The sequence below is a fragment of the Manacus candei genome, unplaced genomic scaffold, assembly GCF_025592945.1.
Source record: "Manacus candei isolate 608988 ecotype Guabito, Panama unplaced genomic scaffold, ASM2559294v1 h1tg000009l, whole genome shotgun sequence".
NCBI classification, from domain to species: domain Eukaryota; kingdom Metazoa; phylum Chordata; class Aves; order Passeriformes; family Pipridae; genus Manacus; species Manacus candei.
Genome location: NW_026138057.1, coordinates 7717100 through 7740000, shown reverse-complemented (window position 1 = coordinate 7740000; position 22901 = coordinate 7717100). Strand labels below are relative to the sequence as shown.

Below are 22901 nucleotides of genomic sequence, written 5' to 3'. Positions count from 1 at the left end.
AAGGAACACACTCAAAAGACACATGAATTTACAGTTTAAAAAATGAGACAATACTTGTTAACAGACATTGTGAACACTGGCCTACTGACATGAAAATACAAACTCCCACTGACTTCAGGAAGGCCAGTATTTCCTTCAGCTTCTTTATTGCAAGTATCAGAAATTACCAGAATTAGAAAATCTTAATGAACTTCATACAATTAAAACTTACCATGACTTAAAGTTACCAGGGAAGTGAATGAGTACATAACAATGAAATCTGAACCACCTCTGATGTTCCTTAATTTTAGGAAATACCAACATTAGCAGTGTTAATGCCAGCAAAAAAAGTTCCCAACAATATGTCATTAACTGCCCCACAAAATTTTAGATCATGTTCCAATGTGTGTTGGAACAACACATTCTTGACATTTATTTAGAAAGACATCTAAAATATTTTGTTTGGGAGAAAAGTAAATGCACAATTTTACTTTTTCATCTGGTAATCTGGCTGCTGGAAGACAACAGACAGGGATGTCGAGGCAGAAAAACACAGAGATTTTCTTTATAGAGAACAAACAAGATTCAATCCATTCTTTGTGTGACTTGGAAACAATTTCCTTCCTACACATATGAAATAGTAAAAAACACCCAAAAAAACCAGAAAACCAATAACAAAGACAGAAAATTAGAAAGTTGTCGTTCATATCTAACAAAAATATTGTAACTTCAATATGTATGAAAATACAATGTTTTGAAGCTTAAGAGTCAAGAGGGCTAAGATTAACAAGAAATTCAAACCACAAGTATTCAAAATCACTGGAAAAGAAATAGGTCTCCAAGAGACATTCCCCAACTCCCATGGGCTATCAGGTAAAACAATTTATTTCCTGCTTTTTTTATTTCACTTTTAAATTTAGTATTTGGGATACACTTAAAATTTGGAAAATTTGTATCTTTAAATTTCTTTCTTCTTTCTTCTTCATAATAATCCCTAAAGATATAGTGTCAAGATTACATATTTTGTTGTATGGAAAAGTATTTATTTAAGAGTTTCCCTTTCATTAAAACCCAGCAATGAACTAGGAGTGACTCCAAAGCAGAATTTCAATGTAGAGAAAAATGCTTCATAACACATCACTGAGACAGGAGATTAAATAAAACTGGATATCCAAAGAAGCCAAAGGGAATACAATAATTAGAGCACTATCATTACTGGTACTTGCCATTGATATATCCAGTTTATTGTAGAGTCTTCAGGTTTTAAGAACTCAGAGTGTATTAATATAAGTTATCTTTGATAGATACTGTTAACCTGCTTAGTAGGCCTTATTAACCTTCTGTATTTGCAAAAACACACATTTTTTAAAACACAACAGTGTAATGATATGGACAGACCTGTATCATGAAAAGGACAGTACTGACAAAAGCTCACTGGTGACAGTGCTGGGCTCCTTATTAACATTTCAGCAGGACTGATTCCTGAAAGCATTGACAGAATCACAAACTGCAATTTCCTTGGAAGTCTGGAGCTCAGTTAAATATTTGATATAGTTTACTCTCACATCCTTACAAAGCCATGACTAGTGTTACTGAAGAACTATCTCCCTGGTAACTCAGCTCCACACACTGTGTGGTGACTGAGGAGGCAGATCCAGGTACGAGACCAGGATGGAGACAAGAGTCAACCCAGGTAAAACTGAAGCACTAAAGCTGCAAAAGCAAAAAGCAGAACAGACACTTTCTAAAGTTATGAAGAAGTATTACAGCCTTATTTTGTAAATACAGTCGCTGGAGCCTGCTTAGATTTTGAACTGTTTCAACAAGAGGAAAATAAAACTCATACACAGAGTCTCCCTTATAACTGGAGGCCAGGAACACCTACAGCTCCTGCCCCTCAAACATTGGCTCTCTCCAGTTATTTATGCTTTGGCTGCTTACTGCAATATCATTGGTAATATATTATCCACAGTACATTGATTTCCATGTGCTAATCTCCATCTATGAAGCTCTCAATTTAAGAACCAAGGCCCCCTAAAAATCAAAGTGACAGCATGATATCTACTTTTTTTTTTTTTTTAAATTGTCTAAGCTACCTGAAAGAAGCCACCCTGTAATCACATCACTGCAGCAGATGTCAGTGGAGGGAGACTATTTTGTCAGATCTCCCTCTCTTAAAAAAAAAAAGAGCAAAAGGAACACTCCTCGGGTGCTCTGGAAGGATCCTCAGCTGTGACATTTAACATCATCCTTGGCAAACAAAAAATCTTGGTTTATTAATTTTTATCTGTAGGATAAAGTTCACCTTCTCCACCATTTGAGGCACAGAAAACCCGAGTTGTATTGCATGCAGACAGGACTTAACTGATATTTAATGGAATATAAGCAAATATCTAGTTTAACTGTTTTATGGTTTGTGTACATGCAGCAGCTGTATAGACAGTCTTTCTGGATCATCATTTCTGATACTAATTATTCCTTAGAAAGTAAACAACATGCTCAATTTTGTGCCAAACATAACACACAAACTCCATAAACTGGGGCATAAATGTAAGAAATCACACTGTGTGTTGATGATTATTTAACTAAACTATGAGGAAATAAATCTGTAGTAGTAAAGAAGAATTTTTACTCAAATTTTATTTGAAATGCTGAAACATAAAACAAACTGTAGAAGAAAAGCAATAAGGAACACGGATATAAACCCTTTTATTGACTTAATCAAGATGATAATTAATTTCATTGACTTATTTGTAATATAAAAGGACCAGAGATGTTCTTACACTGCCATACCCAAAATGTATTTTGCAAAACAACAAGGCATTGTCAATGCAGCAAATTAAAGACATTCACATTCAGGGTAAGGACACATCACTTTAGCATTAGCCTTTCCTTTGGTTTGCTTACACTGATTTTCATAACAGCAAACTTACAGTAAAAATAGGAAATTAAGTTTTGGAGAGTGATCTAAATATAAACCACCTCATAGTCTGCTACAGTACTCTAAGGATTAAATGTGTCTCAGAAAGCCTTTACAAACAGTGTATCTGGAATTGTTAAAGTCAATGCATCTGTAAGAATCCCTCAGTTCTTCAATTTGTCAAATAGAGGATGGCTTTTTATTGATTCATTTCTAGGTCACTAAACTTTTGTGGTATTCAAAAGATCTAAAGTGCACCCATATGGGGCTTTTCTGATAGCATCCATTGTACCCTGGCTTCAATTGTAACATTACTATTCAAAACCACAGCAGTGCAGCTCGCTTTCTCCTTGTAAACAAACAAACAAATCATTTAGCACAGGTACCTCAGCAGCTCACTGATTATTTTCACAGAATCACGGAAGGAAACGCTTTGCTGATAATGCTTCGACTTAACTATTTTGATTAATTTTCAACTGTCCTCTTTACTTTTCCAAAATTTCCAGCAGAGCCACCTTCCTTCTGTAAGGTGTAGGAACTAACACCTGAGTTCATTTGAGTCAGCCAAACACTCGAGACCAACCTGGCCCAAATCTTTATTCTCAGCCTCCACAGCAAAGGGCTGTGCTGTCAGCAGCCTCCACTGGGAACTTCACTTCTAGCTAATAAGGCACATAAACAAATAAGACTCTTGCAGCTGCAGCCCCTTTTCTGGGCCCAGTCACCACAAGTCACCCAGCCCTCTGCAGCTTTCTCTGATTCCTTCTGAACAAAAAGTGTTCCACAGCTAAGTAGCAGGTGAGTAACTAGTGAAGTGTAAAACTACACAAGGAAAAGAGATTATTTACCTAGAAGTTATGCATATTGTCTCCGGGACAAAAACCTCTTCTGATCCTACAGATAAGGACATAAATAAAATAGTTTATTGTGATTGTTACCCTTTGGTCTCCTTCCACAACAGCATTCTTTCATGGCTGGAACCACCACGGAGAAAAAGCAGCATTGTCAGTAGGACTGCAAAGAATTCCAACATATACCCATGTGGAACACTAAGGATAAAGACCAATTCCTATTTATGGCTCTTTTCACCACTACACTGGATACATAAGAGACATTCTCAACACCTCTGTGCACGGACTGTCTGCAGCTGCTACTCAAAGAAATTTGTGGGCCACAAAATTAGCTGTAAAATTTCGAGGCCCTGGATTTTATCTAGGGCACAGAAGACAAAGGGCAATCAGTGAGACACTGATATCACTAAGGCACTGCAAATATATAATTTATACACAAATTAAGGAAAAAATGGAATTATAAAAATTGATATGTGAATATGTGATTGATATGTAAATAATAAAAAACTCTCTAGTTACAAATACCCCCTCTGCACAGAGATATTCATGTTTCAGGAGAGGGATACAGAACAAGCTCTAGAACCAGAGGAGGAACAAAAAGTCACGAACAAAATCCACCATAAGATAACAAACACTTACAGATCATATTTATAACACCTGACTTTTAAACACCAGTGTAATAAACAACAGGAAGCTCTTTGGAAAAGTCCAGCAGTAATTTGTAGTATAATTGCTCAAAACAGTGGGAGCTGTAAAAAGGGAAAAGTAGGACTGCAACAATGTAATGTACAGAGAGCTTATTTTTTTTCCCTCTGTACAAAGTCTAGACAGGTTGCCCTAAAGCTGCCAAAAGCCTGTCATAGCCTATCAGTATCGATAATTTTTTCAGCAGATAGTTCTACAGTAGGGTCCTGTGACCTAAGGTGTGTCTTTCTGTGGCTATGAAACATCTCTCTGAATTGCTGCAGGTCATAAGATGCGGTTATTTTAATAATCCGAAATTCCATTTAAAAGATACTTTTCTAATGTCCACATTTACTGAGCTGGAGGGGATATACTTTGTGTCACTTGCATTTAATTAGCACATGCCAAAACGGAGTTGTCAAACATATAAGTTACAATATTTGGCATTTGGCCATACTTCAGGAGGGCGAATTCTGGTAACTGGTATTTTGTAGAATTATATTCAGCAAATCACTGTTTTGTACCTCTCTTGAGATTATCTTTTTCAGCTTTAAAAAGAAGATAAATTCACTTATATTGACAAGTGAAGAGAGCTCTTACCAGTCAGGTTAAATTGCATGTCTAACAAAAATAATAGTAGCTAATTAAAGTAGCTGAAACTGCTTCAGGGCTTAGAATGTACAAGTATAGACCTGCTTTTAACCAGACATCTTTAACTTTTAATAACTGACCTCAGCTACCAACAAAAACCCTCCTACTGATAATCTTTAAAACATTTAGCTGTCGGTGACCTTGTCAAAACTAGAGCATCTTAGAGGTAGGTAAGAATATGTTCTTATAGGGTACCCAGGAGAGATCTATCTGAGTGGGCTGTAACTCACAGCTCAGAATGTGTCACATAAACAAGGCTTATGTTTAAAAACAAAGTAACTTCCTTCTGGAAACTCTTCCCCAGGCTGGCAAAACAGACACAAAACAGGTTGAAGTACCTGGGAGATGGGAGGAGGGAAGGACTGTGCTTAATCAACAGCCACACAACTTGTTTTGGAAGGGGAGATTCCTCTGGAAGGCTGGAAGTGGTCTCACATTTACATCAAACAAACTGCTTTGATGGTGTCACATCAGAATGCTTGTCACAAACCCATTATAGCAAGATTTCTTGAAACTAAAGCACTAGTTAAAATCCTAAAAATTCTTGTTACATGAACAAAGGGCAGGAAGTTTCAAGCTCCTCTAGTAACCAGGGTCTTGTGTGAGATTACCATATGCCTCAGCTCTCTAATTCTCATGTAATTAAAGCACTGTCAAAAGAATATACTATAGAATTAAGTTCAACTGAAAATCACAGTGCTCTTTATTATGAATTGAGTTTAAAAAATTGTACACTTAGATTTCAAGCAATATTTTACAGTCTTAGCAAGTAACCTGTGCCATCACTACATCTCAGAACACAACAGTTAAAATAAATATTTTAATACCCTGAATCTACTATTATTTGGTTAAATTAACCAAGATAATGTGTCAAATAATGAAGATGAGCATTTAATTTGCAAAGGGAGCTAAGCTAAAAGTAATGCAATTTATTCTTGCCTTAGAGAATGTTGAAGGAAGGGGGAAGAATTTAACCTTTTTATAACACTTGGAGTACAACACAGAAAGATCTTCCTAGGAGGTTTATCACTGACAGCTTCAATCCTGATAATATTAAGCTTGCCTAGACTAATCTCATGACAGAATTTCTTGGTATACTGACAGGATATTCTAACAATGCAACTGTAATTCTACCTGCACCAACTTTAAAAATTAGTCTAAAAATTTTTAGACTAATGAGTCACAAATAAATATAGTTCCTGCTTTAAGACTTCTCTTATATAATTATATGTTTCAAAATAACATAAGTCTTATTTGGGGAAAGAAATCAGTTTTCAGATCTGAAGGAGACTAAGTTTAATATCAGACCACAAATACACAACTGACATTAAGGATAAGTAAATTAAGACCTACCACTAGTATTGCCAGCCACGAGCTCAGAGGAGAGTCAAAAAAAAGGTTCAGGTAAAAAATCCTGCCACGTTCACACCATTTGAGTCCTGCCATCTTTTCCATTAGAACACAGAGCTCACTTCATGTGCTGCCACTGAGCTCAGGTCAGGTGGGTTCATCTGATGCCACCCAGTTTTGTCTACTGGAACAGGCAGTAAATATTGCAATGGGAAGACAAAACAAAATTAATCTAGTCCCATAATCTCTGATCTGTATGTAAAATATAACAGGATCTAACATCATTTTTTCCTTCTTCCTTTAGCACAGCAAGATTGCAGCTCTTCTCCAACTGAAAATGGCTTGAATTAGGCAATGTCAGTTATTTTTTCTGGCAGGTAACTATTCAAATTACTTAAGCTGCACAACAACATACACTCATTTATATACTTTATGTAAAAATCAACATTTTCTAAGATTCAGTGACACATCAATAACTGTCTCTAATGATGGATAAAATGCAGAAATAAAAACTACCCTTAAAATAACAACAAGCCATAGTAAGAGGCAGAGTAATCAGCTTGCTCAGTGGCAAACAGAAAATGTTTTTCAGCCTCTAGTGAGGGTTACATGAGCCCTATAAACAACAGAAGGTAACATGATGTAATTCCTATCGTGGCTAAAAGAGATTTAAAAGAAATTTTCCCCAAATCTCACTGTTTAGTTCTTCAGTGTTAAGACTAATTCAAAATATTGCAACCATTCAAAATACTTAACCAAAATTTTAGATACAAAGGCAATCTCCCAGGTGATGGTTGTCATTCCACAGCAAAACTAAACACAGATAAAATATTGGGACCACAATGTTTTCATCCCTTTCAGAAAATAAATGAAACTTACTGAGTAAATCTGTCTTAAGGCTAAAGAGCACACATACTGAAGAGCTGCTTGTCTACTGGTGCCTATCACTGGACACATGATGGTTTTGCCATTGCATAAATTCCATGCCAAGGAATTCTAAACAACATTACCAGAAATACTTCCAAGTGATCAGGAGACTAAATTTCTTGGAAGTAAAAAGCCTACTCTGGAACACCGGGAAGGATACAATGGGAAAGATTTTTTGCCTTTTCCAGTGTCATTGCTGACCAGTTTTTCTGCTTCACTGAGTAACTACTCAGGCCTTCCTTTGGGCTTCTCATAACTACTGAGGTACCAAAGAAAAATCTTTATAAAACTTGATAATTTTTTGCTACTTTTTTCTTACTCTGGAGCACAGTTTTTCAGATTTTGTCCCTAAACTCCAATTTACAATTTTACACTGATTCTTAACAACCTGTTAAATCCTTCACTCAGGATTTAGCCAAAATGATGCTTTACTGCACTTTCAATCTTCTGCAAGAAACGGGCCTTTTTAAGTGTAAAAACATCTTTTTTATTTTTATCTACATGACTTTACCTACAATTTCATACCTATTGGTGGCTGTCTTCCTGTCATCCACGTTTTAAACTTGAAATAATAATTAATTTTTAAGTATTTAGTGGAGGATTTGGGGAATTTAATATGTAGGCACTCAGACATTGCTTCTTGTGTCTCAGATAGCTTTCCAATGGGACAGGTTTTTGTCAGTCCTATAAATAAGGAAATTGAGGTACTTTCCATCTTATTCAGTGGGAGAAAACAATCACACAGCTTTTTAGTTGTGGGAACTCCAACAGTTCAGAGATATTGCAGCGATTGGAAAACTAAAAGGTAGACCTGTTGTCCCTAGGATCCTGATTTTTTTGTTCCAGCAACTTGGTATGAAAAGGCAATATTAAATTTGTTACACTACTCAAGATGTGAGCTCGGATTACAGATGCAGATGTTTTCCACATAAGTACATGTATTTCTCTAATAACTCTTCTTTTTTTTTCTCCCTGTAGTATCAGTTCTTTTTGCTACAGGGCAAGTAACAAGCCTGAAAGTTTCTCATAAGAACCTCATAAGAACCATTAATCTGATAAACATTTAAAAGGAATTATTAAGGAAAGCTGGGCAATGGAGCTTCAATGGAGATGTGGTCCCACACAGCTGCAATTTGGTCTGCAAAGGGAACTCTGCTGTCACTTATTAAATCATCTCAGTGTGCCTCATCCTCATCCCCACAGAAAGCCTTCCATCGTCTTTCAGCTGATTCTGGCAACCAAAAGATTAAAAGATGCTGCATTAAATATCTTCCTCGGACAGCCAAACTTACAAAAAGAACCAAAAACCCTTAGTGACCATAAACAGCCTGAATCTTACAGGAAATCAAATAGTTTAGAAATTTGAATATTTTGCTAGGAAGTCCTGGAATGTGCTGAACACCATCCCTTCAAACAGAATTCTGTGGTATTCTTTGCGTGTCTAAAATTAAGGTTTTGATTTACCTCCAGTAATTCTTGAACAATTCTTGAAACAGACAACAGTCCACTCTGAAGGCTACACCAAGTCAATGGACATGAGAGTTACACTTTCTTAAAGTCTGACTTCAAAAAACAGTGAAAAGACAGGCTATTTAATGAATGCATTAATATATATTCTATACTAACCAATGAGAAGAAGGGTTCCAACAGCTACGCCTCCACCTGGAAACAAAACAAAATGAAGAATAAAGTAAGACTTCATTTTAATACTATGTTAGAGAACAATTAACTTTTCTTAGTTTATAAGTCAAAGAAAGGTGATAACGGGGAATTTAAAAATATAAAAGTGAACAACATTTTAATTACCTTTGCAATACTTACTACAATTCTCTATTATGAAATAATTATACATCACATGTAATTATATACTGCACATTACAATTACTTTCACAATATACTGTACTATCATCATTGTGGTAAAAAGATCCTGCAGAGCTCTGTAGAACTACGCTCAAGTACCACAGCAGTGATGTGTGGTCTGAGCCAGCAGATTTTTACTTGGATGACTCAAGTGAGTAAACATGCTACAAATTAAAGTCAGATTAATCACTATCAAGGGATGTTCCTTTGCACCAAGAAGGATGTAAGCAAAGTGACATACTAAGAAGCTAGAAAATTCCCACCCAAGGCTTTGAGGCAAAATCCTGGCTCCACTGCTTTTTGTCTTGTTACTGAAAGCAGACGTGGTGGTGAGACAGGCAGGATTTCACCCAGTGAAACCTGGACTGACAGATCATACACATCTAACACACATCTGAAAAAACAGATGCTAGTAAAGTCTTCCATGGCTTGTCTGGGACATAACAACAATCCTACAAATTCCTTTACAAAGGTAGTGAAAGAAGAATTCATATTTTATTTTAGGTGAAGAGTAAATTGGCTAATAATCTGAATTCCAAGAATTACAACAGTGGAATAACCTGACGTCAGATTACTTCATTTAACAATGATATGACTGTGACAGGAAGGTTAAAAATTCCTAGAAGTGTTCAGATGGCCATATGTAACCAGCCTACTGAAGTGTTTTGCATGAAGGGAATTGCAGTATGTCAGCTGCAATTAAGTACTGATTTAAAAGTTAGGAGCAAACTGAATCACATTGGCTCCAGAAGTTAATTCTGGCCTGCACAGATGCACTCTAGTGCATAGATGGACTCTAGTGAACAGGATCATTCACTCTATAAATCTATAAGAGTTCATTAAACTTCACTTAAAATTGATTCCAACGGGAGTCGGACCCCCTTCTTAATCTTTATAGCTCTGCTGGTGGGACTACAAATATCTGTAGCACTTGTAATGTTGAATTACCCAGAAGGAAGAGAAAAAGCAAAGTTCTTTCCCACAGGCTGAATAAACTGTTGCATAACATCACACCTGAATTAAAACCACAACGGGATCACTTTGTCGTTGTGCCACGATGCACCACGATTTGAGCAGCACATGGCAGCGACAGGGTTTAGTCACACACTAATTTCATTGTTGCAGATTTTTTCAAGCTATGCTCCCAAGTCAAGACGTACAAATGCCTCAAATATTTACAGCTTGACACAGAAAATATGATCAAAGCAGCCATGAGTAATGTATTACCTCACGGCGATAAGGACATAAAAACCTCAGCTATAAACAGTTCACTTGTAGACACAACAGAAGTAGCGCCTCTTCTGCTCTTAAATCGCTTGCACAAGAGAGAATTTGTTTCTCAAACACTGTGACAGTGCAGTCAAAATTCTCACAAGCTGCATTTTCAAATCATCAGTGGTACTGTTTCTTTCTACAAGCCAGAGCTGTAACATATGTGCACACACCCTGGTTGCTGAAGGCCAGCTCAGGTCAGAGGACTGGCTTTGCATTATCTGGTGCAGTGAAGAGTTTGCCCAACTGTGTTCTATTAGATGGGATGTAAAACTATTGCTGTTACAATGGTTACATATTCATATTATAATTAGCAACAATAATAGTAAATTAAGCAAAACACAAGTGACAGGAAAAAACAGCAGGAATGCTGACAGAGTGAAAAAGGAAGAGGTAAAATCTTTGAGTTTCCCAAGAAAGCTGCTGTGAACTTGTCATTCTTCCTAATTTTGCTACTTTATTTTTTTTTTTGCCAGTATCTAAGGCAGCAGCACACATAAACAACTAAGCAAGACCTGTAACTTTCCACATTGCCACTTACAGCAAAGAGATCTAGGATCCTATGGACAGAAACACAACAAACTTTGCAAGTTGACAAGTGTCCCGATTGTTTTCAAAGCATATCCCTGATCTTTTTTTTTCAAGCAGCTTGAAACAAAACACTCCATACAAGGCATGTGATTATTATATTATACAATAGCTGCAGCTCATTACAGAGAACTGCTTTGGCACAAATCAGGCATATATGGTCTTGAAAGTAAAAGCTTGGAAGTAAACTTGACTATAAAGCCTGAAAATGCAGTGCCCTAATGGTAAGATGGCATTTGAAACCCAGCACTCATCCAACACTTTTTTTCCAAAGGAAATGCATTGCTTAAGAAGAGTGACCAACAACAATGTAACAATCAGCCTCTAGCTGTAGGGTAAAAGAAATTCCTCCTTGTATCCTCTGCCTATTCCTCTCTTCAGAAGTTCCTCATTACACCTGTGTCTGATAACACCATGCTTTACTCACACTTACTCCTAAGCTGTATCTTCATGTCTGGCAAATAATGCTGTGTCTGGGTTACAGATTCTGAACCAGGCAAACTTAAATTCAAGCCCAAAGCCAGAGATTTAGAAGACTGCCTGCTGACTGCTAAAAAATATGTCTATGAAACATAGACTAAGAGAGTTTATAGCAATTTCCACTAGAAATTTGTACTAAAAAAAAAAAAAAAGGATTGTCCTCTGTCTCTGGTGACAATAAAAATTAAATATTTTGTGCAATTATTTAACTGCTAGTGAGCAAGACAAAAGAAGGAAAGTATAAGCACTCTTTAAGAAACACACAAACAGCACATTTATGAAGCATTTCCACACACACACAAGCAGAAAGGACAGGAAGGAGACCAAGCACAACACTTCCACCAGCATAGTGGGCTCAGTCAGTTGGTCAAAGGATGTGATTGTCCCCTTTACTCATCAGATCACATCTGGAATACAAGGTCCAGTTTTGAGACACTCAGTACAAGAAAAAAATATAAATAAGCTGAATTGAGAAGAGAAGATAAAGTATAAGAAAGAAGTAAAGATGAAGTGAAGTGAGAAGCAAAGATAAACTGAAATGAGTCCAGTGGAAGGGAACCAAGGTGGGGCAAATGACCAAAGAGAAGGGGCTGAAGGAACTGGGCTTGTTTAACCTGGAGAAGAGAGGAAGACCTGAAGGCTGTGGGATGGTAACTAAGAGAAGCTACTGAGCAGACAGCTGAGCTCTTAACTGAGGGAGGGCAGGGAAAGTTCCCAGTGGATAGAAGGAAGAAGAAAACTCCCTACAAAAATAAGTAAGCATTGGACTGGGTTGTCCAGAGCTGCTGTGAAATCTCTGCCATTGCAGACTTTTGAGACTCAACAGGACAAAGCCCTGAGCAAATAACTTGGAATTTGGTGCTGAGCCTCCTTGAAGGTTGCAGAAGGTGAATTCTTGAGGACCTTCCCCAGTCTCCAAAATCAGTGATTCTGTACAGATGGTCTGTCTCCAACAATGCCTAATACCTGGAACCAATGGAAACTTTTTTTGGCACAAGTCTTTCCTGGCCTACCCACTCAGCCCTCAGAAATCAGTGATTCAAGGGCTAGGAGCTTACCAAAGGTTTACATAGGAATATAGAGTTTTACAGCTTTTCAAAGATGCCAGAACCCAAAAACTATCTTAGAAGTATTTTGACAAGTTGCTATTCCTAGGGTTGAAAAACTTCCTTGATATTTAAGTATAAAAATTAGCAAGGTCAGGGAATTACTAAATATTTAAAAGACAAGGAAAACGTACTTTAGAAGGGAGCCTGGGTTCATTGAAAGTGTCCTCAGCTTCCATGACAAACCACTAACTGTGTGTGTAAGTGCCTGGAAATTTAGGAGACTGCCAGCATGGGAGCTGTCCACATCATCTGAGCCACACTGTGCAAAAATCCACTGTTTATAAAAGGCAACATGATGAAGAACTGGAATTTTTCAAAGCAAATCTTCTATTTATGCAATTAAAGGGTTTCACAAATTACACTCAATGAAATACTGCTCTCTTAAAGGAGGAAGAGCCTTCTCCACAACGATGCTAATCCCTGATGAAAGTGCAGATATGCACAAACAAACAAATGATACACAGGCTGCAAAAAGTTCTTTACAAAATGGATACAACTTTTATACTTATCATTTCTTATACAGAATATCCTTAGAAAAAAAAAGCGATATATTCCTATATTCCATGTGCTCCAAGGATGAATGAACAAAGCTAAAGTACCTAAACTAGCTAAAAGTAGTTGACGTACGTTGATGTACACTAAAGATGCATTTAGTGAGCAGTTAGTAAAGGGATCACACAGCCTTAGTGCATACAGATAAAACAGTGAAATTAATTAGTTCCCAACCCCATAGAGGTCCCAGTTCATCCCACAGATGATAACACAGCGATAGCCACAACAGATCACTCCACGGGACCCTCTTGACACTGCGAGCAGGCAAAGGCAGAGGCACAGACAGCACAGCCTCACACCGGGGCAACCCCTCGAAACGGGGCATTTCAGTGACGCCGCTGCGACAGAAAACCCCGTCCGACACATCCCGACCAGTGCCACGCCGGAGAACCAGAACTACACCACGCGCTAATCCAGCGAAGGCGGCTTTCAAAAAGCCCTTGTGTGACAGTGCCCGCGGAACGCGACAGGGACGCGGTGCCCCGGGGCTCCACAGGGCAGGGCTGCGCTCCGAGACTGCCCGGGCCGATGGCAGGGCACCGCAACCTGCTCATCCTGACAGCGAAGCGGACCCTGCCTTGCCCCTTCCTCCTTCCCCCCGCTCTCCCCCCAGTCCCGGGAGCCTTGCGGGAGCCGCCGCGGGGTCACGGGGGGCGCAGGGCGGGCAGGGCCCGGCACGGGGGAGGGAGGGAGGGAGGGGGGCAGCGCCGGGTCCCGGCTCCCACCAACCTAGCACACAGTCGAGGGAGGGCAGCCCGCTGGAGAGCAGCAGCTGCCCGTGTCGCAGCGCGGGCCGGGTGCCCGGCAGGGCGGCCGGGCGGGCTCCGGCCCCGGCCCGGCGCTGGAAGCTGGTGCGGCCCCGCGCCCCGCCGGCCGCCGCCATGTCGGGTGCGGGCAGCGGCTGCGGCCGGGCACGCCGGGAGGGCCCGGCCCTGCGCTCTGCGCCAATGGGAGCGCGGCTCCCGGAACGGACACCCAATGGGAGGCCGCGGTGTTGGCAGGTGGGGGGCAGGAGGGGCGGGTAAGGGCTGAGGCGCCCGGCGGCGAGCGGGGAGGTGAGAGTGGGGTCGGGGCTGGGGGAGCGGGAGGTTCGGGCTGCCCGGGGCTGGGGGAGCGGGAGGTTCGGGCTGCCCGGGGCTGGGGGAGCGGGAGGTTCGGGCTGCCCGGGGCTGGGGGAGCGGGAGGTTCGGGCTGCCCGGGGCTGGGACCGGCTCGGGGAGTGCGGTGCGGGTGCTGCGGAGGGCTCCTCCCTTCTCCCGGGGGTGTCCGCAGGGCTGGGAGCGCAGGGGGGTGAGGAGACGGGCTCCCACCCTGTCGGCATCGGCCCCTTCGCAAAGAGCCCGGGAGGAAAAGCTGCTTGTAAAACGTGTGTTTACCTTATTGCGTGTAGAGTAAAATGTGAGTATGCTCGGAGTCTCCGTCCTGTTCGTAAAGAGCCGCGGACACGTAAATAAACGTGTGATTTAATACCGTAACTTGGGAGCGAGATCTCGCATCGGTGTGGTGGCCCTGCACCAAGACCTGTGCTAGAAAAAGTTAAAGACATTAAAGTTTGTGTTTTGCTTTGTCAGTGAACGCTTTATGTTGTAGTGCTCTGAATTTAAGAGAAATCCCTGTCAGTATAAAGGATAGCCACTGTCACAAGCATTTTATATTTCTTTTTCATCTGTTGGTGATTCAGATGCGTCCCAAGCTGCTTGAAGACATTTGCGCACAGCAGAATATAAAAATGAAGTTCTGATGTTATAATTCTTTTCACCCTCACACTTTAATTTCAATGAACAGTTTTTGCTGCCATTATAAGCCACGTTTTTGAACACCTGTGGTTCTTGAAACTTTCTGTTTATATTAATAAGGAAAAAAAAGAAATCCTCATGTTAAATATTAGCAGCTTGAAAGGGCAACAAATAGGTGGGCAGTCCTGAACCTCAGAGTCTTTCCTTCATATCCTATTCAAATTTAGGAGCAGGAAGCTTTAGTATTATGTTTTCCTAGTGCTGCTTGCATGTTAAGCAGTGTAAGATTTCTTGCCATGAGTATCAAGAGGTTGTCTTAATGTTTTGTCTTAATGTCTGTAACAGTTTATTGTTCAGTGTAAGAAGTATCTGCCCTTAGGGGAGAAAATCAAAGGGCGCGTTTGAAAACATGCCAAGAAATAAATATACCTATTAAATTTCACTTCTGGAATATCTGACTAATGGGTTGTGGATATCTGGAATAGGAAAGCCTAGCAAAATAAAGGCCTAAAGCATAATTCACAGTTCTTTTAAAAGGGTTCAAGAATCCTTTAGTGGGATCCTGGGGTGTAAATTCTATGTTAATTGAATGAGCAGGCTTAAACTTACAGAGAGTTCTCCACTTCTAAAACATCACAGTAACTCTTCCATTTCTTACTGTACTGTCATTCTGGAGTCCAAGTACCTAAATATTTCAGGTGTGAGTGCTTGGAGATGTGTGTAACACTTAAAAACTGCAGTACATCTGTTGGTGGAGTTTGTTACAGAAGCTTGTAACCCCATGGGGATGTCTTTGCTAAGTCACTGCTTACCTGTCAGACAGGGAATCAAATGACTGACCACATACACGCTGTCTCAGGGATGGTTTTTCCCCCCATTTCAAGCAGTACAATTTCCTTTTGTTACTTCAGCGACACAGAGTATTTCCTTGCTTGTTTTTTAAATAAAATACACTGCTCTAAGTTGTATTAACTTTACAGGATAGGTGTAAACATACACCCAGGGCTGAGCCCTCTCTTTGGTTCTTCCATTTCTCATTGCTGCTTGGCTGACATGCAGTTTTTAAACTTTTTTTTTCCTCTTTTATTTTTTTTTTACCTCACTTTCCTGCAGGGCAATTAAAGCTGGAGGCAAAATAATTGTCTCTTTTTTTTTTTTTTCATTTCTCCTTCATATTGGAGCCCACATAATGAAAGTATTTTGCAAATGGGAGCTGCTTCTACCAGTTTTAGTATTTCTTGAAGAAAGTGCTGGTTTCCTGGAAATCTCAGTCATTCAGGGGCTGATGTAGTAGGTCAATGTTGCAAAAAGAGGAAGTCTCACCTCCTTTTCCTCCTCTGTTTTCACTCCAGCAAACCCTGGTGCTTGTCAGGTTGTTTCTTGAGCTGATTCAGGTCACTAATCTGACTTGGAACTGTCGATTGGCCTTCTTAGTAGTTTAATTTTATGTCATCCTGCTGGGTTGATGCTTTATGGAAAAGCATAGACACACAGTGGGTTTGGACCTTCCAGCTCTTGCTGACTGTGAACCTTGGAGATATTTCAGAATTTCATGTGTTTTCCAACAAAGTGGTATTTTTTGTTACAAATTTTGTCACTTCACGTCCTTCTAGAATATAGAGGAACTGTCTCTTACAATGTAACTTGTAGCAGCAGAGACTGTTTCACATATTACAAAAATAATGCCTAAGTAGAAGCAGTTTTTTCAGTATCAGAGCTGAATGTTTAAAATGTGGCAGTAGTCCTGTTTGTGATATTCATTTTTCCTCTGTTTTAACATGATGGATACAGTTTAAGTCCTACTGATTTAGGAAGCAGGTGGAAATAAGCTATTTTTCAATTTTTTTTTTTTAATTTTAACAGTTTAATACAATAAAGCTTTACAATTGAATACTTGCTTATAAAAATACTGCTTACCACATCTGACTTTACCTGTATTTCATTTCAGACAAATAGTGAAGAAACTAATATTATGGAGTTAATTGAAGTATTTTTAAGTCAATGGTGTTTCATTTTCAGGAATAATAATAGCTTTTTCACTCTCTCTCAATGATACTAAAAGTTTGCTTATATTCACATGTCCAGTTTCCAAAAGGTGAGTTTCCAGCCATTGCAGAAGATCCCTTTAGGATCTGCTGTCTGATAGAAAGCAAAACCACAGGACATTACTATATAAAAAACTCCCTTATCCTGAAATGCACATTAGTGGGTAAAGAAGTCCTACTATTCCTGCCCTAGGGATGGAATGGAAATGCAGAGAAACTAAGGAACATGGAGACTGTGTCAAATGATCAGGAAATGTCTTAGCACGTTATTCCTTGTCAGAGAGGTTTAAACATTTCAGTCTATATTGGGATGTCTGAAACTGTGGAATAATCAAATTCTCTTTCTCGCAGCTCACATGTTGTGTACAACACCTTTATGTCAATTTTAGCTGCAAATCCTGACTGGGCTGTGAAAAAGTCAAGCTCTGTTTTCATGTTCTTGTAAACTTGCTGATCCAATTCAGCTGCTTGCCTATGCAAAACGCAGATTCTAAAATGGATTAAGAGGATTTTGGGTGAAAAAAAACAGAGGGAATACAATGGTGAGAGAGCAATCCAAACATTTGGGAAAAGGGTATGCTTGGAATTTGATCTGCAGGTATGTTTGACATTTCTCTTCAAAAGCTGTAGCCTACAGAGTTGGTGAAAGTCCCCAAAACAGCAGCACTTGGAGTTGCTTTAGATATTTTTGGTTGGGAAGAGGGACCACTCCTGTCATGGCCACACTCTGTTCACCACGTGCAGCCCACGTGGGTTACCCTTAGAGACTCGTGGGACCTCCAGTTACTGCCACCAGTGCTGTGTGTTTCCCAACAAGATGGTGTTGTTGATGTATGTATTTTATTGTCTTTGATTTCAGAGGGATGGTTTTGCTAGATTTTAGCTGTGCCTTACAAGATTCACTGTGTGCTCTTGTCCTTCTGTGGCAATGAACAAAATGCTGCTGGTTTTTGGAATAAATCACATCAGCCCATTTTATTTCAAAACCTGTCTGCCTGACCAGTTCTCAGTAATATTTTTCTGGTGGGTTTGTGTATGGGATAGAGAACTGAAAAACCAGATCCTATGGCAGTTCTGATTCATAATCTTGTTAGTGTTTGCTGTTACCTCGCCAAGCTGCTCCTCTCATCGCTTCTGGAATGTGACGGTATTAGACTGTACTGATTAAAGTTTTATAGTCACCAAATCAGATTAGCTCTTGAGTCACCTGACTAGGCTGGGTTTGCAGTCATGTGATCCAGTGCCCTGCTGAGCTCCTGCTGGGAGCTGAAACAAGGTAGTTTGCTTTTGAGATGTTCTTAAGTATCGAACAGCATGGGGCGTGGATTATGGCTGCAAAGAAGATGGCTTCATTTTCCTGATCTTTGAACTAGCCAGAATGGGATAAGTTTGAAAGTGCAGGATCTTCAGGCCATGAGCCAACAACTGGAAAGAATGTTTAATCCTGGAAGCTCTGACACCAAAAGACCTGTTTTTTTTTTCAGTATGAAAAAGCTTAAAGACTACTTATCCAGTCAGTCTGTGGAAAAAAAAGAAAAGGATTAGTGGGAAGGTTTAAGACTTACCAGTTGTATGATATTATATAAAATGCAATTTGATTTTATTCAGAAAGCCTCTGGATGTTACCAAATGCATCCTTGTGGGTTATACTGAGCAACAGCAAAAAAAAATTTAAACCTGTGTCAAATTTAAACAGCTCCTTTACAATAAAGTAAATTAGGAGACTTGAGTTAAAGTAGTTAGTGCTGAAGACAGTAAATCATTTAAGAAGTTATATAATGTTTCTGTAGCTTCAGATTATGAAATTGTACAGTATAATATTACTGAAACCTGCAGAACAGTAATCTTGAACTGTAAGTTTAATGTACTGTTTTATTAAACATCATCCAGATTAGGGCTATATTTCATAGAGATTGTTTTCCTTGTGTTTATCATCCTTGGTGAGACCCACAAACATGAAACCTCAGGTTTCCAGTGTACTGGCCAAGTATTCTGGTCATTGTGGCTTCCATAGCTATTCCAGACAGGAATGCTAGCTTGATTATTCAGCTGCTACCAATGTAACTTCAGGTAGTGTTGGATCCTCTGACAAGCAGTTTTTCCCCTTTTCTTGCCCATCTTGGGTTTATGAACCGCTCAGTCTTTAGTCTGATAGAGACATGCAGAGGAGCAGTGGTTGGATTGGACTGCATGATGTGTGTTAGAAAGAGCTGGATATCCCTGTGGATAGGGATGCAGTTCCTGAGCCAGGCCAGGATGATGCTAGTTCTGGCTTTCCCAAGTAGGGATGTTGGCCAGTGGCTTCAAAACTGTGTACAACCCTCAGGTTTCCCTGAGGACAAAATCCTGCAGGGTCATTGGAACATTCAGAGCTATCCAGTGGGCTTCCCTCTAGTTCCATGGCATGACCATCCATAGAGTGAGGGATGAACCAGGAGGTGCTGCAGTAAATAATCCTGTAGAGCTGTGGAACTCTGCCTGGTCTGAGCACAGAGACCAAAGCCTTGCTTGCCCTTCAGAAGATATGACTAGAATGGCAAACAGGTCATTGAGAGGTAGATGAAGAAAAGGGTCATTTTGGCCTTTAAGTAGTTCAAGAATTAAAATTTAAATTTTTCAGTGGGAATTATAAAGTTGGGTGAAACACAGGCCAGCAATCTAATAAAACTCACTCTAAAGCCAGATTCACTACTGACTACTTAAGGAAACTCATATTGTTCCAAATTTGGAATAATATTGTGATGAAAAAAAGAGAAAAAAGGGCAGAAAACACTGAATATCTGGCTTTTTTTGTAGCCAGGCTGTATTTTAGCAAACTGTCATTATTCTTTATCTCGGTACATTCAGCTTCTTACCCCTCCTATGCTGAGCCTGCTACTCAGTAATGCATTGGCTTTAGTGTTGACTAGAGTTACCTTTTGCTAGCTCAGATATTATTAGTGCTGTGACCTTAGCTGGAAGTTTCTTTTATTGCTGAAACCTTTTTATTAGATGCATTTCGTAAGAACAGAAGGAAAGATTTGGTTGTAGAAATGTGAATGTATCGTAAGAAGATGCTTGAGTTTCATGGCTGCTACCAATTCTTTCCCCCCAGGGACTGTTTTGCATTTTGTGTGAGATTATGTAGGTAAGAGGAATAAAAATAAATCAGCATTTAAAGTTTTAGAAGCTGAAACAGATTGAGAGAAGCTTAAATATCATCAGGGTCCTAAAAATGACAATACTGTAACTGGTGACTGCAGAATAACTTACAATCCTGTGCTGGAAATGGACACACCTGAGGTTGTGGTGTCAGTGAGATTCAGTGATTGTTTCAAGGTTCTGTCTTGGTTCTGTATGAAAATAGTATTTATGTGTTATTTCATTGCAGTGGGGGAATAATTCATCTGAATTTTTAGTCTTAAGGCTTATTAGAACATGTGTACGTCTTCAGTAGCCATGTTTTCATGATTTCTGTGATTCAGAGCTGTGACTGTGTCCCTAGCAAAGGAAAAAAGGTAATTGAGCTTTTTTTTTTTTTTTTTACATTCCTTTTTATATTTCTGGGAAAACTGTTGCACAGTCTCAGACCCTCATCTTTTCATCTTTTTCTTTGTCAGCTGTGCTTCCATTGGTCCAAGAGGTGTAAAGTGTGTGTTTGATCTTGATGTTCTCATGCTGTTGCCAAACCACAGTGATTTTGTGATAGAACTTCTGGTGTTTCTGATGTGAAGAATCTGAAAATCACCAACATTAAATTGTAGGAAGATCGTCAGTCTTCTCAGCATGCACAAAATATCTGTGGAAGGAGCTGTGTGACCAGTCACTGATTTTCCTTTTAGAAAAGCAGTGTATTATGGAAGGCAGGGCAAGCCAAATTCTGTGCTTTTGGAACAAACCAAGTTAGTAAATTCAGGTGAAATAACATCTGATCACTTATTAAAAACTTAAATACTTTTTAAGAAGGCAGTTCAGGGAGCCACAATTTTAGTGAAGTTATACAGTGATTGTTTCTGTACTGTTTTTCCGTTTTACAAGTGCTTGTGTCCTCATTTGAAATTTGAATTTGGGGTGGTTGTCTGTGGTAAAATAAGCCATAAAGGCCCTGCTTGGTCATGTGTTTGGGGTCAGTGACAGTGCAGTTTGTGGGGCTGGAGTGTGCTCAGTGCCTTGCAGGTTCTCTGCACCTCAGCATATAACTGGAGAAAGGCACCTCTACTTATTTGACTCACTGAGTAGTCAGTTCTCTCACTTATTGTTGTGTCAGCTGTATCTTTTACTTTAAACCATCCAATTAAATAATAGTTTATGCTGACTTTCTGTTTTAGCTCATGCATTTAAAACCTGGAACTCAGATAAAAAGATAGGCTCCGAATAAATTCCGTATATTATTTATGAGTGGGGCGACACAGTAGCATGGAGTTCACAATAGATCATATCGCTTTTATTCCACCTTACAAGCTTAGCAGCACAAACAGAATAATCAACATATTATTTGGCTGTCATCTGCTGAACAGAAAGCAGAGATCACAAGGAGGTTTTCCCTAGCTGCAGTGATGGCCTTTTTGTTCCAAGCCCCCATCTGGGAGGGCCGTGGTGTGTTATCATATGGAACGCGGGGTTTGCTGTAATCTGCTTAGCTGCACTGCAGTTTGAATCTTTATTCCATGTTTGTGTAATTTATAATTTTAATGAGACCACGGCTCTTGTGGGCTTTGAAATATATTAAAAGCTCTTTTGTGCATATGCTTTTGTTCTTGCTTAATAGGCTCAGTGTATTTAAAACTGATGAATTTTTATTCATGGATTTGGATGTCTGGGGATTAACTTAGACTGAATATCATTGCACTCATCTATTGATGTTTGGAACTTTTTTTATACTTGTATCTTGTAAGTGGAGAAGACCCTACAGAACTTGTGTTTTAAACCAGCTCAGAAATAACTAATAAAATTTTACTAAGCAGTGAGAAAAAGTCCTGATTACAGTTTATTTTTACTGCATAAACTCACGTGAAATACAATTCTGCTCTGAAAAAAAGTACTTGAATCCATGTACATGTGTGTATGTAGAACTTTGTAACTAAAAAGCACTCTGGGAAAGCTGTCAAAATTTTTGTAGAATAATAGTAGTGACAGGCACTTGATTTGCATTTTTCTTCTGTTCAGGTAACTTGAAAATGTAAATACTGAGCACACTTTTGTCTGACTGTGTTGCCTTCCTCCTGTTTTTTAACACGTTTATTAATGCAGAGTGTGCGTAAGGTATTTCATTAGAAGGTGATGCTCATAGCTGGGAAGTATTGATGAGCTTACAGAAGGATTCTTCATTACTGTTACATTTTCTGATAGTGCTAAAACTACTCTTGTTTTCTGCTTTGTATTTTTCAAATGTTTAATGGATTGCTTATAGTTTAATTATCTGTCAGGTTTGATTTACTGTTTAAGATCCCGTACTGTGTGACTTCTGTGTTCATAAACCACTGTGGAGTCCTCTTCAGTGACGACATTCTGAGACCAGCACTGGGGATAAGGTTGAGACAGTTGTGTTTCTTTCTGAACAGTCCTGCTGGTGGTGTCCTGAAAGAGGCTGCTAGTTTGATGTGGAGGGGTTTTGGTTTTTTGGTTGTGTTGTTTCTGTTGGGTTTGGTGTTTTATTCACTGTTCCAAGTAGTATTCCCAAAAATACCTTCATGTTTCTTCAAGGTGTGTCAGCACTGGAAGGACGTGTGAGCCAAGGGCAACTTCAGGGTCTATAGGGCTGTAGTTTTTAAGTGCCTAATGTGAAAACTGGACTTGTAATTCCTTGTCTTATTACACTGAATGAATTTTCAAAGTCTGCATATCTCCGTCTCAAGAAAGTGAAAATATTGAAATTTCAGATGAACATGCGTGGCTCAGAACAGAGTTATTTGACCCTT

General features: G+C 39.4%; 2 protein-coding genes across 5 annotated transcripts in view; one reads left to right on the top strand and one right to left on the bottom strand.

Annotated features, from left to right (window-relative positions):
• Positions 1-14133, bottom strand: part of ELP4 (elongator acetyltransferase complex subunit 4) — a 142648-nt gene extending 128515 nt beyond the window's left edge. For all 4 annotated transcript variants that reach the window (XM_051776815.1, XM_051776816.1, XM_051776818.1 and 1 more), the window contains exons 1-2: positions 13953-14133; positions 8989-9024 (exon numbers count right to left, since the gene is read on the bottom strand). In XM_051776815.1, the coding sequence (XP_051632775.1) occupies positions 8989-9024; positions 13953-14106 (190 nt within the window). In that variant the 5' untranslated portion in view covers positions 14107-14133. The remainder of the gene's footprint in view (positions 1-8988; positions 9025-13952) is intronic.
• Positions 14134-14224: 91 nt separating this feature from the next.
• The window catches only part of IMMP1L (inner mitochondrial membrane peptidase subunit 1), a 32223-nt gene continuing 23546 nt past the window's right edge, over positions 14225-22901 (top strand). The window contains exon 1 of the transcript XR_007902656.1: positions 14225-14278. The gene's annotated coding sequence lies outside the window, so the exon portion shown is untranslated. The remainder of the gene's footprint in view (positions 14279-22901) is intronic.